This window comes from Corythoichthys intestinalis, chromosome 13 (genome assembly GCF_030265065.1).
Source record: "Corythoichthys intestinalis isolate RoL2023-P3 chromosome 13, ASM3026506v1, whole genome shotgun sequence".
Lineage (NCBI taxonomy): Eukaryota > Metazoa > Chordata > Actinopteri > Syngnathiformes > Syngnathidae > Corythoichthys > Corythoichthys intestinalis.
Genome location: NC_080407.1, coordinates 36,709,869 through 36,727,220, shown reverse-complemented (window position 1 = coordinate 36,727,220; position 17,352 = coordinate 36,709,869). Strand labels below are relative to the sequence as shown.

General features: G+C 43.5%; 1 protein-coding gene across 2 annotated transcripts in view; it reads right to left on the bottom strand.

The window, feature by feature from the left end:
* Window positions 1-1,553: 1,553 nt before the first annotated feature.
* LOC130927781 (zinc finger protein 432-like) overlaps window positions 1,554-17,352 on the bottom strand; it is a 122,147-nt gene continuing 106,348 nt past the window's right edge. The window contains exon 4 of one of the 2 annotated variants that reach the window (XM_057853793.1): window positions 1,554-2,006. In XM_057853793.1, the coding sequence (XP_057709776.1) occupies window positions 1,894-2,006 (113 nt within the window). In that variant the 3' untranslated portion in view covers window positions 1,554-1,893. The remainder of the gene's footprint in view (window positions 2,007-17,352) is intronic. The other variant, XR_009066520.1, reaches the window with a different exon arrangement.

Genomic DNA, 17,352 nt, shown 5'->3' with positions numbered 1-17,352 from the left:
AGTTGGGACGGGGCTTTACAGTCCCAGCCCGACTCCCCCCTGTTTTTAATGCACCACACACCAAGGTTGTGGGATGGTTGGGACCTGTTGGGGGGGGGGCCTCACGGCTGCCTCCTCACCACAGGCCCCGCCATCCCTGCACCTTTTTTAAATGCACCACACACATCATACTCCACAGGAGAGCTCCGGCAAAGGGCGGTGGGACGGGCGGCTGGACAGAAACTCCATGCTGCGGTCCCACTGCCCCAAGCCAAGCTCTCCTATTTTAATGCATACATTGCACTACCCTCCCCTCACACCCCCATCACGGTGCTGGGTGATGGCTGCCAGTCGGGAACCTGGCAGCCACAGTAATAGGGTGGTAGGTGGGTCCCACACTTTTCTATATGGCGTGGCTCCCGGGGTGTGGCCTCCCCTCTGCCTCGGCTGCCGGCCGCGGGAGTGGGTTGGGGGGTCGGGTCTCCGATCTTGCATCGCCCCGTGGCAGTTCCTGGGCGTTCTCCTGCCTCTGCCTTCCCCTCTCTTCTCTGGCTGGGCATCCGCCCTGCGCTCCGTCGCGGGTCGCTGGCTGGGCGCCGGTGTATCAGCGGGGTGTCGCCTGCACCGGCGGGGGACCCTGCCTTGCCTGGGGCTTGGTGGGCCGCTGGGGGTCCCGTGGCGTGCCGGTTGGGGGGCTGTGGCTGTGGCTTGTGGCCCGGGTGGGCGGGCGGGGGTGGGTGTAGGCGTGGGGTTGGTGATGCGTCCTCTCCTGCCATCCCTGAAGGCCGGTTGATTGGCGCGCGTGTGGCCCGGGGGACCACCCTGGGTCCCGGGGGGGGGACGGTGGCTCCTTTGCTGGGCGGCGGGAGGAGGGATGGGCTGCGCATGGCCCCCCCAATCCCCCGCACGCCCTCCCTCCCCGGGCTGGCTGGGTGGGGGCCGTGGCCCTGGGTTGGCGCCCGCGCGGTTTTTCCGCCCGTCTGCGTGGCTGTCGCGCGCCCGGTGGGGCTTGCGTGCTGCTGGATGTGGTAGGGCATGCTCGGGTTGGGGGTTCCGGTGCCGGGATTGGCGATGCGGTGGCGTAGGGTTGGTCGCCAACGGGCTTACACTCATAAGAGATTCACACGATTACTGGGTTCTAGATCACAGAACTGATTTGTGTACACTCTACCCCTTTCAATCACTTAGCTTATAGTCTTATAGACACCCCCACCCCCATTCTCCTCTTTCACTGGCCAATTGGCCATCACATGGTGTAAACCGGAAATACATCTCGCTGACGATAGCACCAGCATATTAGTAACTAGTTTAGATGTTCAATGTATTTCTTGTTGTTGTTTATGTGTTTCTTTTCTTTCTTCTCTTGTATTTCTTTTCCTCTGTCCCCCCATAATCCCTTCCTGTTCGCTGCTTTGTCATAATAAAAAGGTATTTTGAAGGATCACAATGGGAGTATGTCAGACTCTCCATGTGAAACATTAAAACTGTTCAGAATCCGGGCACTTAGACTTCCATTCTCTGTGTCAAACAGCTGAACAGGACAGGTTTTAAAAAAAAAAAAAAAAAAAAAAAAAAAAAAGAGTAAATACATATTTCCCACTGCCATTATCATTTTTTAATGTTGCGCTAGTCCGTTGCTATCCTAACTTTGTAATGCTTACTAAATTAGTATTGCTTACTAAATTTATGTTCTTTGATGTGTGCCATTGTGTGCTTGTATAACTGAGCTTCCTATCAGCGAAAGCTGATGCTGATTCAACATAAATCTGGTATCATTTATTATTGTGGCCTATTGAATAGTGTTTCAGAATGTAAAATAATTACAATATATTATATACCAATAGAATACATTAAACAGTCAACAAAATATGTGAATGTTGTTTACAATTTATGGTTTTATTTTTTCAATGTAATTCATGCCCCTGTCAGTGCTTCAGCCTCCTCAAGTTTGGCTTTCACATCTGGGATCTCCTGACGACACAGGCATACTCTTGGAAGGGTAATTACATGACGGTTTACAGCAACACCTGGAAAATAAAATCGTTTTGTCATTTATTTTGAAAAATCAATAACATATCATTCATTTAGCCACATTTGGGCTAGCTTTACCATATTTAGATCGGTAGGAGCTGTCCCATTACCTAATATCCAGTTTGAGGTATGTGGAGAGCATAGAAAAATATACAACCATGTAATCGCATTCTCTCAAAAAAATCACGATGCTGGACTTAGGCTTACCACTCACTCTCCCATTTGTGAAGTGTCGAGCTGTCAATTGGCGTCATGACGACATCTGCTGTGTCAAGCCAATCGTCGTCATATGACGCCTCAGGTTCAAACATGTAGGGATTAATTGTAGTTCATCTGTCCTGGGAGCCTTTGCCATCGGTAGCGTCACGAAAGAACGATCCTGAATGGTTACCTTTGGTGGAAATATCACTGACATCGTTGTTGCTGCTATGCTAGCTGTGGATAGTCTTCTCTGTTGCGTCGGGGAATTTACGTCACACTTCCGGGTTTGCGAATGGACCATTAACGGAGTGCAAAAAAACTAAAAAAAACGCAAAGTATCCTTACAATTACATGTTGATACTGTCATGGTTGTTTTGACGAACTCGTCCAAAGTTTATATTCGTAAAATTACACCAAAATCCGGAAAGGTCTTCAGTTGCCCTTTAAGAGGATGGTGAAAAACTGATACTTCCTTTTCATGCAGGTTAAGAAACTGAGAAGGCTGAAGTCCCTGGATGTTTGGTAAAGTCATTAGATAAGCTTTCTCGAGCCAATGGTTTGACTCACAAAAGAAAGTGGAGAGTCTCCTAAAGCGAGCAGAAAAAGCAAAGAAAACCTTGGCATCATGGCTCATTCTTTGAATAACGAATAGTTTGAAATTTAATTGAATTTTTAAGGGATTTGAGCATGATGTTATTTTGAAATTATTTTCTGGGGAACTAAGTTTGCTTGCATTTATTCTATTGATCCTATTTACTGGTTAGTTAATTTGGAATTATTTTCTGGGGAACTAATTTTTTGACAAAAGGGGAAAATGATACGTATTTTGAACGACATAAGGAACAAAAGAAAAGGCATCAATTTCCAAGACATACATAGATATCTTAATTATTGCTAAATGGCTTTGTTTTAGATCGGAATTGGACATGAGGTTTTTGTTAAACTGAAAAGAGTAAGACATATAACTGTTTTTGTGTTAATTGTTGCATTGATAAATAAAGATGTCCCGATTGATCGGGTCCGATCACGTCATTTTCAAAGTATCGGAATCGGCAAAAAAATATCGGTCATGCCTTTTTTTTATATATACAGTGGGAAGAACAAGTATTTGATACACTGCCGATTTTGCTGGTTTTCCCACTTGCAAAGCATGTAGAGGTCTGTAATTTGTATCATAAGTTCTCTTCAACTGTGAGGGACGGAATCTAATACAAAAAAACTGAAAATCACGTATGATTTTTAAATAATAAATTTGCATTTAATTGCATGAAATAAGTATTTGATACATCACAAAAATCGAACTTAACATTTGGTACAGAAATCTTTGTTTGCTATTACAGATACCAAACGTTTCCTGTGGTCCTTGACAAGGTTTGCACACACTGCAGCAGGGATTTTGGCCCACTCCTCCATGCAGATCTTTAACAGAGCCTTCAAGTTTCGGGGCTTCTGCCGGGCAACATGGAGCTCCCTCCATAAATTTTCTATCGGGTTCAGATCTGGTGACTGGCTAGGCCACTCCAGGACCTTAAGATGCTTCTTACGGAGCCACTCTTTAGTTGCCTTGGCTGTGTGCTTTGGGTCATTGTCATGCTGGAAGACCCAGCCATGACCCATCTTCAGGGCTCTCACTGAAGGAAGGAGGTTGTCAGCCAAGATCTGGCGATACATAGCCCCATCCATCCTCCCCTCAATACGGTTCATTCATCCTGTACCCTTGGCAGAGAAGCAGCCCCAAAAAATGATGTTTCCTCCCCCATGTTTCATGGTTGGGATGGTGTTGTACTCATCCTTCTTTTTCCTCCAAACACGACGAGCCGAGTTTAGACCAAAAAGTTCCATTTTGGTCTCATCCGACCACATGACCTTCTCCATTGCGCCTCTGGATCATCCAGATGGTCAGTGGCAAACTTCAGACGTGTCTGGACACGCACTGGCTTAAGCAGCGGGACCTTGCGTGCACTGTAGGATTTTAATCCATGACGGCGTAATGTGTTTCCGATGGTTTTCTTCGAGATTGTGGTTCCAGCTCTCTTCAGGTCATTGACCAGGTCCTGCCGTGTAGTTCTGGGCTGATCCCTCACCTTCCTCATGATCAGCGATGCCCCACGAGGTGAGATCTTGCATGGAGGCCCAGAACGAGGCAGATTGACCGTCAACTCGAACTTCTACCATTTTCTAATAATCGCTCCAACAGTTGTTACCTTCTCACCAAGCTCCTTGCTTATTTTCCTGTAGCCCATCCCAGCCTTGTGCAGGTCTATTGTTTTATCCCTGATGTCATTACACAGCTCTTTGGTCTTGGCCATTGTGGAGAGGTTGGAGTTTGTTTGTTTTATCATGTGAACAGGTGTCTTTTATACAGGTAACAAGTTCAAACAGGTGCAGTTACTTCCGGTAATGAGTGGAGAACAGGAGGGGTTCTTAAAAAGAACTGAGAGCCGAAATATTTACTAGTTGGTAATGATCAAATACTTATTTCATGCAGTTAAATACAAATTTATTATTTAAAAATTACACAATGTGATTTTCTGGATTTTTGCATTAGATTCCGTCCCTCACAGTTGAAGAGAACTTATGATACAGATTACAGACCTCTACATGGCTTGCAAGTGGGAAAACCAGCAAAATCGGCAGTGTATCAAATACTTGTTCTCCCCACTGTATATATTTTTTATTTAAATCGTTTTCTAATTGTATATAACGTTACAGACAAAATATCTTACACTCATCCAGAGTAGTTTTGGTTTAAAGTAGGGCTATCAAATTTATGGCGTTAACGGCGGTAATTATTTTTTTCTTAATTAATCATGTTAGATAATTAACGAATGCGCTGCACGACCCACTCACGCATTGTCGCATTCAATTTATTATAAAGGTGCCGTTTACCAATATATAGAGCTAGATGCAGCGTATAATGAGTAGAAAGAATTTTGACAGCCTTTGGAGCCTTTTTTTTATTTGGCTAAAGCCTTACATTCCCTCTCTCTGCAATTAAAATTAACATGGGAGGCAATTTGGGGAAGAAAGGTAGTAGTTAATCATTTTCTTAACACCCTATGTTCTTTCCCAACGCAGAGAAGATATATCAATTGGTGCCCCTACGCACAGTCATGGTTGCACTTCCCATCAAGCATTTGGGTTGAATGGCTGCAGTATCATTTACTGAAAGCTCAACAAATACACTAGATGGCAATATTTAGTCACAATATACAAAGTCACATTTATCCTTTAAGGATTACAAGTCTTTCTATCCGTGGATCCCTCTCACAGAAAGAATGTTAACAATGTAAATGCCATCTTGAGGATTTATTGTCATAATAAACAAATACAGTACTTATGTACTGTATGTTGAATGTATATATTTGTCCGAGTTATTCTTCTTCTTTTTTTTTAATGCATTGCCAAAATGTACATGATCGGGAAAAATTGCAATCGTATCGGGAAATATCGGGATCAGCAGATACTCAAACTAAAATGATCGGGATCGGATCGGGAGCAAAAAAACATGATCGGAACAACCCTATTGGTAAACATTGAAAAGTTCAAACTTTAGGCAAACTTTAGGCAACCACATACCGTAGTAATGAATGTATAACTCCCATCTTTCGACAAAATGATTCCTTGTGACTACGGTTGTTGACGATCAATATTATTTATCAAGTTTATTTTTAAAAGTATATAATGAGGAGGGAATAATTCCAAAGAAGAGCTAGACTCTTAAATAATGGTATTTAGACCACCATATGGGATAGTTTTTGATTTTGTCTGGATAATTGGGGTATCACGCAAGTTAATGTAAATTGGGAATGATAGCATGGACTGTGTATTCATAATGTACTTTTAGTAGTAGCTATGTGATATAGCCATGCTTACAATTGCAAGCATGTTTGCAATTGTGGGCATGGCTATATGGGGTTAAGTGGGTCAAGGTAACACCAATATTATTTTATAAAATTATTTCTGAAAGTTAATATGGATGGGGACAACTGTAAACTTTTGATACAGTTTTGATACAGTCTGTTCAACTCTAAACATACAGTTCTTAGGCCCAACAAACAGTAAATTATTATTAGTGTTGCACCGATACCATTTTTTGGCCCCGATACCTATACCTGGCAGTGCAGTATCGGCCGATAACAATACCACCCCGTTTATATATATATAACCCCCCCCCCCCCCCAAAGAGCTACATAATTGGATGTGAAATCATTGCTATCAAGGCTTTGTCAGGCTGTTGCTTACCTTTGCAAAATAAGAAAAAGACTAGTACAAAGTATAATACTAGCCCAACAGTAAGAAAGTAAAAATAAGTTCATAATAATAAACTCTGAATGAACTGAGTAAACTTTTTTAAACCTCTCAAAGGCCAAACGTGCAACTTTCATGAAATTATTGTCACATTCTGCTGCTGGTTACATTGTGGTTTGTTGCTGGGCTGTTAGTGGGGGCGTTCCTGACGTCGCACCTGAATCCAATGCAGGCTCATCAACGCAGCATTTAAGCACGGGTGAGCTCAGAGACGGCTGCCGAGATATTTGCTTTGCTGATTGCCATTTGACATCTCGCTCTATAGTCTCGCTACATTTGCTTGTTACACCCCTGCATTGGGTGTTTTCTGTTAGTGTGCTGCACTCGTTTGTAACCTCTACCCTGTGCAGGTATTTGAGTGTTTTTATTTTGGCTTTTTGGCACGCTACCTATCGTCTTAGTAAACCTTCGCGTTTGTAGTATTGAGCTCCGTCGACCTGCTGTCACGGACTCCTTTTGTTATTTCTACTATCCCACGATCGCGTGTTATTTTTTTGTTTGCAATCATTAAACTCTTGTACGTATCCCCCGCTTGTTGTCCGCTTCGAGGTCCAACCTTGTTTCCGCATTTGCTGACGCTAACAATTATAAGTAATAATAATTGACCACAGCATCCCGTCTCTCTATTAGCCTCCTTTTTTCGGGACGGGGGGGGGCTGGGGGGGGGGGGTCCCTTATTTCTATTTCTGAAAGGTGGCAACCCTACTTTGGAAACAGTTCCCAATTTACTGCAGCATTTCTTTAAGTAAAAGACAAAGTAAAGTTGACGTAGTGAACTGACCAGAGATTGTTGCACCAGTCCAGCGCCTTTCCTCTGGATAGCAGTCCTGCTCTTGCAGGCTCAAACTGGTTGTGTTCGTTCACGTTTCGTCTTCAAATGTTTTATCAGGTTCGAGGTATTGAGACTGGCCGATTTAACTCCACATCTCCAAACTTTCAGGCCGCAAATCTTGTATGCAGCCATTGATTTTGATTGATGGGATTTCTATTTTGAAATATTTCCCGACCGCCGCCATGTCGGCGCCGCCAAGCGGCCTTGTCATTGATCAGGAGTGGCTATTGGCCCGTTCTCATTGGTCTGGAGCAGGCCACTAGCGATAGCTGCTCGGTGTTCACGTGTCATCACACAACAAAGAGACAGAGTGTAGTGAGCGCCAGGAGAAAAAAAAAGGCTGCGGTCAAATGTTATAATAATGGACCGGTAAATGGTATCGGCGCCGTCTTTGTTGATACTCGCCGATACCGATACCACCACTTCGGGCCGGATCGGCGCCCCCTGCCGATACTAGTATCGGTATCGGTGCATCTATAATTATTATAAACATAATCCTATTCATAATTTCAATTAGACATATGGAGTTTGACACATTGCTCTAATAACACTGCCATTTTAGGAGCACACAGAGGCAATTACAACGATCTAAAATTTTCCCTGACCACATTATTTCCCAAAAGATTTTAAGATTTAAGGATAATGATCTGCCACATCACATGTTGGAGTTTTGAGACAGATGCTGTTGGGACGTTTTAGGTGGTAAGATTACAAATATGCTCAGTTAGGATATGTATGACAAATCGGCTATTCTTCATTTTATCCTTGTCTATTTATCGATCCCCTGAAACACCAGATGTGTATGTTGACAGGAGGGGAAGACATTCACTCTGAACGCTAGCTGAGCTGGAGCTGGGTGTGACATGCGGAGCCATCGCACCTGCACACGGACCACCGGTGGCGCGGGTGGTAGAAGCGGTCGCCAATGGTTGTAGGATGAAAGGTTTGATTCCAGACCCCACCTATCCCCTCACGGGACAGTACTGCACCAGCCATGAGTTGGGGGTTGTGTGAGAGCAGGTGCTCACAAAATAATGGTCCATAGCAAGGAGTCACGGCTGTCTTCACGGTTTTATACTCACCCGAGCTGACGATGCTGTGTTTCGTTGCGGTGAATGTTTTCAGGTCCTTTTGAGATTGATAGAGTATTTAAATGTTAAAGATATTACCCTGCCTTAGGCGTCTCGACAGGCATTAGGCAAAACTAAAACACATGATTACGTGATATATTTTAAGTTCACCACATAGTTCCAGATGTATTTGGTTAAGTTCCTTTATTTTTATTATTTTATTTTCACTTTCTAATGATTAACTTTGCTGTAGGTACCACATTATATTTTAGACACTTTAAATTTCCTTTTAAACTCATTTTTTGTGTTCTGCACATAGGCTAATTCGTTCTGTGCTTTAATTGGTGAGTGGTTTAAGGTATGTTGGCGGCTCTGTATTCTTTTGAGTTGAACAGATTGCAGCTACACTGGGATCTACTCAAGGGGTGGGGTGGGGGGGGGCAACCATGACTGATCCGGACTGGGAGAAAATAAGGATGGGGTAACGGGTTTGGTCTGGTTTGTATTACCTTACGCCTATCTAAGTGTCTAATCCATCTAAGTGTTAAGGTTAATTTTACAATCAGTTTTCATTTTATTCATTTATTGATTAGTTTAATTATCATTGTATTAGACATACTATTAGTTATTATAGTATTCATGCGCTTTAGATATTTTGAATTTACAATATGAATGATAAATTGATTACAATACATTTAATGGATTGCCTTAACAATATTGTCTTGACAGGTATCATCTAACCCTTTCCCATTCCCATATCCTAGGATGCGTTATTTGAGTAGGGAAATAAATAGGTTTAGCGTCATGGTCCCTGTCGTCCTGTGCTTTTGTTTATTTGTCCTGTTTTATATTATTTTTCACTAAAAGCTTTTGATTTTCTTTCCTTTTTTCCCTTTTATTGATTTCACATGTGGATGTTGCCGTTAGGAATGTGTTGTGGAGAGGTGCCCCTGACTTTGTTGGTAAGTGGTGGGAATACAAATTGTTTATGTAGTAGGGTTTTATTTTTTCCGTCACATTTTTTCGATCTTTTGCACTCACATTTGGGTTGCGTAATTCTTCGACACATGTCATATAAGTTCACTGGGTTGTTTTAGAGGTCCACAATCACAATAGATTCATTTTTGTAAATTCCGTTACCGGCTCAGGATTTTTTGTTCCAAGACTATTTTTTTGCTAGGTTCTGAATCATAGTACTCAATAGATTTTTGCCATTTTTAAGTCCCAGTTTTTATTTTTTAGCCTGCATCTTTTGTCATTTAGGATGGGGATATAAATTTTATTTTATTTTTTATTTTTAATTAGGATATTTTATTCATTTTTTGGTAAATGGGGTTGAATAAAGTTTTTCTTTAACTGGGGTGGAATAAAGTTTTTCTTTAATTGGGGTGGAATAAAGTTCTCCTTCAGGCATCTGTGTCCATCATTTTCAATCACTGGTAAGGGGTGAAGATGTTTATTTCGAGTTTCATTGTGTCCAAGTTTTTCTGTATTGCAACATTTTGCTTTTGTACGGTTCCGCTTTTTTACCATTATTTAGTCAATGGGGGAATGTTTTTTGCTGTACTATGTTTTCAGATGTAGCAGTTTGTCAGTGATGTTCTTTTTTCCTCCTTTAAAAGCCATTCAGAGGTTTCTGACACACTGTACTCTGTTGCGTTCCTTTTTGTTCAGGGCTGCGCACAGTTCCCTCTTACTACAGGTGGTGTTTGACCTTAACGTTACGGAAGTTGACAAGGGGGACTTAAATATTAATCTACTGGGCCAAATTTAACTCAGTGCGTTTCTCACTTTTTCGTAATGCAACACAGTCATTCAAAAAGCATCTATTTTATGAAAAAGGTAAAAATTGGGGAGCTAACACCAGTACATTGCTGAACAGCTAAGACATTGGTCTATAATAACATTACTTCAGATTTTGCAATCAAAACTCCCCCCCCCAAGAAAAAAAAACTGTTTTAAGCAAATTCTCATGAATCACTGATATATGTATGTAGCACCCGTGCTACCTTTCTATTTGGCAACTAACCAGAGAATGGTGGGTGCTTGGGTTCGTTTGTATCAAAGGAAAATTCTAAATAAATTGGACCCAGAGACGTAGTAAAAATGTAAGAAAATAGAACTATTTTAATTAACTATATACAATATATTTACAAACTGTGAATAATTGGATTAACTAAAAATTAACTTAAATCTGTTCACTCAAAATAAATGTAACTGTTAACTTGTATTTTAAATGTCAAAAATGCAATCAAGCAATAAACACAATTTACAGCACAAAATACCAGTCAACAATCCACAAACGTTCCGGAACAACAAGTTTGTTTTGTTGTTTTTTTTTTTTTTCAAAGTGGGCCCACAATCACACACACACATACACACTGTCTTGAGTACTCACGCTCCGGAGCGTCCCCAAAAACCGATACCAGGCCTGCTTGAGGCCTGCCCAACCCGTTGTGTGCACAGCCGGATTGAGTGCGCCGCAGCTTTGAGAGCGACGAAGTTTTGAGAGCGGTGGAGCTTTGAGAGCGGCGAAGTTTTGAGTGCGGTGGGGCTTTTGAGTGCGGTGAAACTTTTGAGAGCGGCGAAACCTTGGCTGTGGCTTCAAGCGGAGAAGTTTCCGAGCGGGACCGTCGCAGGGTAAGCTCAAACGTCGTCGTCGTCTTCGTTAGCCTCGCATTAGCTACGAGTCACGCTAACGCCTTTCCGTCGACCTCCTCGTGGCCTCCAACTCCAAACAGACGCGCATTCAACTGACAACACTCTCCCAGCGTTGTCGACGAGCAATCCGTGAATAATGGAAAGAAAGCACTTGGCATACAGTCCAACTTGCCGCGAACTCTGCGTCCCGAACGTGAACAAAACCGTTAGCCGCCACACTTGCGTCCTCTCGTCTCTCCGAACTTTCTCGAACTCCTCTCTCTCTCTTTCCCTCCGAGAATCGCCATCCTCCAATCAGCGGTCGACTCGCTTCGCTCGCGTCCTCTCGCGAGAGAAATCAACAGTTCTCCTCGTTGTCTCCATGGCAACGGAACTTAAGCAATAGCATTCACGTCTGCTTAAAATGTCCATCAATTCACAATGAAAACAATGGCGTCCACACAAAATGCTTTCACAAATACATAACAATGTAAGCTGTGTGCATCAAACCTCATAGTCATCCTAGCAAATATTATTATTATTCTTTCTGGCTAAACCAACAGTTTATAAAAAGAAATAATAAAATACTTGCAGAACTAACTATCAGGTCACAATTAATATTAATTATTAATTTACCTGATGTGTAGCAAAACGATGTAATGGATTATATTAACCCATACTATTCTGGATGTTTTGGTATATGCCCAATTATACACCTGGGCTACACCCTCCCCCTTCTAAAACGTTTTGATGACCCCATCAAAATTAAACTAGTGCATCTTAACGTACCCAATGCGACGGGGAGATGCCGAACTAGAACAAACAGAGCACAACGCCATGGGGTGGCACCAGAAGGTTTGGCAATGACTTCTTCGGGAGTCGTTGTACATTCCACTTCCAATTAACACTCCACGGCTCAGGACTGTAACAGGGTGATCACATGGATTTCCAAGTTCATCGTAGCTCAGTCTTACCACTGGACGAGTGATTCTCTTTGCACGTTCAACTTGGTGACTGTCCACTTCTACATCATGTGTTGCATTTTTTGTGCTCCCTTCCCGACGATTACGCTCAGGAACAGTGTTGGAAGGCAGGCTTGCAATGTTTTGACCCACCACATCAGGAGCAGCCAGATCTGGATCTTGTGTTTCCATTTCGGCAACAACTGGCTGGGGTTCCTCGGTGGACGTCTCAACAGGTTGTGCCAACAGCTTGTCCCAGTCAATGACAATTGGACTATTCCATTGCATCTCCTCCATTTCCGAACAGAGGGAATCATCTTCTGAAAAGTTTCCATTGTCATGTTGGGTCGACTGTTGTGGTTCCTTGGTCTTTCGTCGATGTGCTCGAGTAACAGGTCTTTGTGGCGATCCTTCATCCTCTTCTATAGGAAGTCGTACCAGATAGCCAATGGGTAACAAATGGTTGCGATGGACTGTTTTCATGGGACCCAAACCTTTTTCTGGTTTGATCTTGTAAACAGGTAAGTTAGACAATTTCTCCACCACAACAAATGGTGATGGCTTCCATTTGCATTTCAATTTATGTTTGCCCTGGACTCCAAAGTTTCTCAGGAGCACTCTGTCACCTTGGTCGAGGGCTTGTTCTTTGACATACTTGTCGTGTGATTTCTTGTTTCGTTGATGGCTTCTGTCTGACCTTTCACTGGCCAGAGAATATGCTTTTTGGAGATCTTTCTTGAGCTTGGCAACATATTGATGGAATGAATATGTTTTGTGACTTTCTTCGACGATGCCAAAACAGATGTCAATAGGGAGACGTGCTTCTCGGCCAAACATTAACAGATAGGGAGAATAACCAGTTGCCTCATTGCGGGAACAATTGTAGGCGTGTACCAGCATGCTGATGTTTTGACTCCACTTCTGCTTCTGTTTTGGATCAAGCGTACCCAGCATTGACAAAAGTGTACGATTGAATCTCTCGGGTTGAGGATCTCCTTGAGGATGGTAAGGGGATGTTCTTGACTTGCGAATGCCCAACATCTTCAATAGGTCTTGAATGAGTTTGCTTTCGAAATCACGCCCCTGGTCAGAATGTATACGGGCAGGAAGACCATAGTGTGTGAAGTATTTTTCACACAAAATCTTGGCTACTGTGGTTGCTCTTTGGTCTTTTGCTGGAAAAGCTTGGGCGTATCGCGTGAAGTGATCTGTCACGACAAGAATGTTAGCATATCCTTGGGAGTCTGTTTCAAGTGACAGGAAATCAATACACACGAGGTCTAGAGGGCCTTGGCTCGTGATCTGGTGCAAAGGAGCGGCTCGTTGTGGCAGTGATTTTCGAGTGATACATCGTCCACAATTTTTGATGTACTGCTCCACATCAGATCCCATTTTAGGCCAGTAAAATCTGTCTCTAATGAGTTCAAGAGTCTTGTCCATTCCCAAATGTCCAGATTCGTCATGCAGAGACTTGAAGATCATGGCGATGTATTTGTTGGGTAGGACTAACTGATGCACTTCAGAGCCATTTCTTTCCACCTTACGGTATAGCAGGTTATTTTGGACCAATAGTTTACTTGCTTCCTTATTGAGCAATGCAGCTGACGAGTTGTCATTGGATGAGAATGGTTGACCACCACTGAGTGACTGTTTGACTGGAGCTATAGTGGGGTCGCTGTCTTGAGCTTGAATGAGTTCATAGGCACTTAGTTGTGTTAGTGAACCAAAATCCAACCGGACTGGATAGGAAAAACATTCAGGGATTCCATCAGGTGACACTCCTAGTGACTCTGCTACGGTGATGATCCCTGACTTGGGAGTCTCATTGCATCTTATTTGTTTGCAGAGAGCTTTAACTGCTTCAGGCAGGACTGTCTGCCAATTTTCTTCTGATGTAGGAAGAGGATTGCGTGACAGCGAATCTGCGTCAATGTTGTTCTTGCCTGGTCTGTATTGCAGAGTGAAATTATAAGAAGAGAGGGCAGAAAGCCAGCGATGACCAGTTGCATTGAGTTTGGCTGTTGTGAGAATGTACGTGAGGGGGTTGTTATCCGTTCTCACGGTAAACTGAGCTCCATATAAGTAATCATGAAACTTGTCGACCACAGCCCATTTAAGTGCAAGAAATTCCAGCTGGTGCACAGCATAATTCCTCTCCGAAGCACTTAGTTTACGACTTGCAAAAGCAACTGGTCTTAATCCTTCTGGATGCTCTTGATTGAGAACCGCACCCAAACCGTGCAAACTGGCATCAACATGAAGGATGTACGGTTTAGTGGGGTCTGCGAAAGCCAGCACAGGAGCATTTGTCAGGCACTGAATTACCTGTTGAAATGCCTCTGAGCAAGAGTTGTCCCACCGGTCACCAAAAGGCTCTTTAACTTTGTAGTAGGTCTTGCTTGGTGATGGAGTGGACTTTCTGTTCTGGGTAGGGGGATATCCCTTGCATAGTTCTGTGAGTGGTCTCACTATGGTGGAGTAATTCTTTATGAATCGCCTGTAGTACCCACAGAATCCCAAAAAGGATTGCAACGAAGGGAGATCTGTTGGCTGTTCCCACCTTGTCACGGCCTCAACTTTGGCCGGGTCTGTTGCAATGCCGTGCTCTGAAACGATATGGCCGACATATGTTACTTGTGGCCGACAGAACTGGCACTTGTCAAGGGATAGCTTGAGACCAGCTTCTTCTAGACGTTTTATGACTTTGAGGAGTCTTTGTTCGTGTTCCTCCAAGGTTTTACCAAATACGATCAAATCATCAAGATAGACAATGACTTCGAGCAGGTGCATGTCTCCGACCGCCTTTTCCATGAGTCGTTGGAATGTCGCAGGGGCCCCTGTGATCCCTTGTGGCATCCGCTCAAACTGAAAAAATCCCAGGGGACATATGAAAGCAGTTTTCTCTTTGTCCTCTTCGGCCATTGGGATTTGATAATAGCCACTGCGCAGATCCAGGACTGAAAACCACTTGCTGCCGGATAAACAATCCAGGGCGTCGTCAATGCGTGGCACAGTGTACTGGTCTGGGATGGTTCTGCGGTTCAGAGTTCTGTAGTCGATGCACATGCGAAGCTGACCATTCTTTTTGCGAGCAATAACGATGGGTGAAGCATATGGACTCCTTGATTCTTTTATGATGCCAGCGGCCAACAGTCCTTGAAGGTGACGCCGTAGATCATCCAAATCAGCAGGGGCAACACGGCGGGACCTTTCTCGAAACGGAGTATTGTCGCTTAGGCGGATGTGATGCTCGACTCCCTTGGCTAGTCCTACGTCCCACTCATGTGTAGAAAACACTTCTGAATGCTGAGCGAGTTTTTGACTTAGTCTCCTTTTCCATTCATTGCTGATTGGGGAGTCGTTGAAGTCAAATAGTGAGGGGTCCATAGCTCTAACCCTTATGTCGTTCCGATTGGGAGTATCTTTCACCATATCAACCACATGCAGATGAGCGATCACAGTCCCCATCGGGATGGCAGTTGGTTTCATGGACTCATTACGCAGAAGTACCAGGAACTTGTTAGGGTCTAGCATTTTTGAGAACAAAACGGTAGGTTGGATTAGCACACTTGAGGGAAGAGCAGGTGAATAAGCACGTTCAGTGATTACAATACTGTCTCCCAAGTCTTGTTGCCTTTTTAGTTTGCAAGTAGCAATGTGCTCCATTCCAGCCGGAATGATGAGAGGACCAGGCCCTGTCCACTGAACTTCCGCCATTATTACGTCATGTTTGTCTGTAGTGGCTTTGGTGGGAAAACCGGGTAATGGTTTTTCTGACCATGCTTGAACCTGAGCTACAGATACATTTTCTTGGTTTCCTTCTGTTGCTTTGAAATGAGAAGGCCTAGCTCTTTTGACATTTGTGCCAATGAGAATTGGTACGTCTTCAGAACAACGGGTGTCAGGACACACGAGAGCCAGTACAGGAATAGACTTTACTCTGTGAGACTTTGACAATTTTTGCAACTCCAAATCAACTTGAATGTAACCTCGGTAAGGGTAACCGTCCTCTGACTCACTTAGTCCCCAAATGTCAAGACCCGAAACAGGGTTCAGCGGGATGTGTGACAGGTGTTTGGAGTACCAACTATCAAAAATTATCGTTACTTGGGACCCTCCGTCCATCAGTGCAGTGCAGTACTTGCCGTTGAGCTTCACTTGTGCAAGAGAAGGTGGACCGATTAGTCCTTCTGGCAAAGTTTGATTTTGAACATTGACAGCGCTCCTCTTGACGTTGACATTTGTGGTCTTAGTTCTGGCTTCTTCAGCTTTCTGAGGCGGTTTAAACCTCTGTTGCGCTCGCAGCAATTTCTTTATAACTTTGGGGTAGTTCTCTGGAGCTGTACATTGTGTTGACAGGTGCCCATCTTCACCACAACGATAACAAAAGAAGTCACTTGTGTTTCGGGGTGTGTAGACTTTTGGCTGATGTTGCTTTGATAACGATGATCTTTGTTGCGGCTCAGCACCGGAACTGGACTGTGGCTTGACTGACATGACAGATAGCTGCTTTCGAAGTTTGACGACTTCTTTCTTTAGAGCTTGGACATTCTTGTCTTCTGAACTGTCAGCAGCAGGAGCAGGAACAATAGGCGGGTTGCTTGTCATGGCAGGAAGCCTAGTAATCTCGCTCACTTGAGTTCGGAGTTGCTCGAACTCTGCTTTTAAGTCTTTAAGCTCATTTTCAGTAGTTACGTTTGCACGATTTACATAAACATCTTTTGGCTGATGTAGTCTGTAACGTGAAGCTTGATGTTCCTCTTCAAGTCGTATTTCGTTTAACAACTGTAGGAACTTTGGCGGACTATCCAATCTCTCTCGCAGTCTGAGGTTCAGGATCATTAAATCAGATTGGGTGGCCCCCTTAATAAGCTGTTCAAGACGTGCTTTATCAATGGTTGTGCCCTGGAGTCCACCTTTCTTCACGACTTTGTTCAAGACTTGTTCCATACGTCTCAAGAAGTGTGATAGTTTCTCTCCAGGATGTTGATATAGCATTCTGAAAGCAAAATAAAGTTCTTCACCACTTTGAGATGTGCCAAATGTGCTCTCAAGGATGTCAAGATATTCCACAGATGTTGCATTTGGATTATTGAATCGGACAGCTTGTAGGACCTCCAGCGCAGGACCCTTTACACTTTCCATAATCCTCATTTTCTTCTCTCGTTCTGATCGTTCACATTCTTCAATCATGAGTCGAGATTGTTCGAGCCAATTTTCTAACTGTTCTTCTCCAGCAGGTGTCGGTGTGACCCCTGAGAAGGTTCGCAGTCTTCTGTATGGCGTACTTTCATTCCTACTGGGCTTACTGACCTGCTGTAGGACT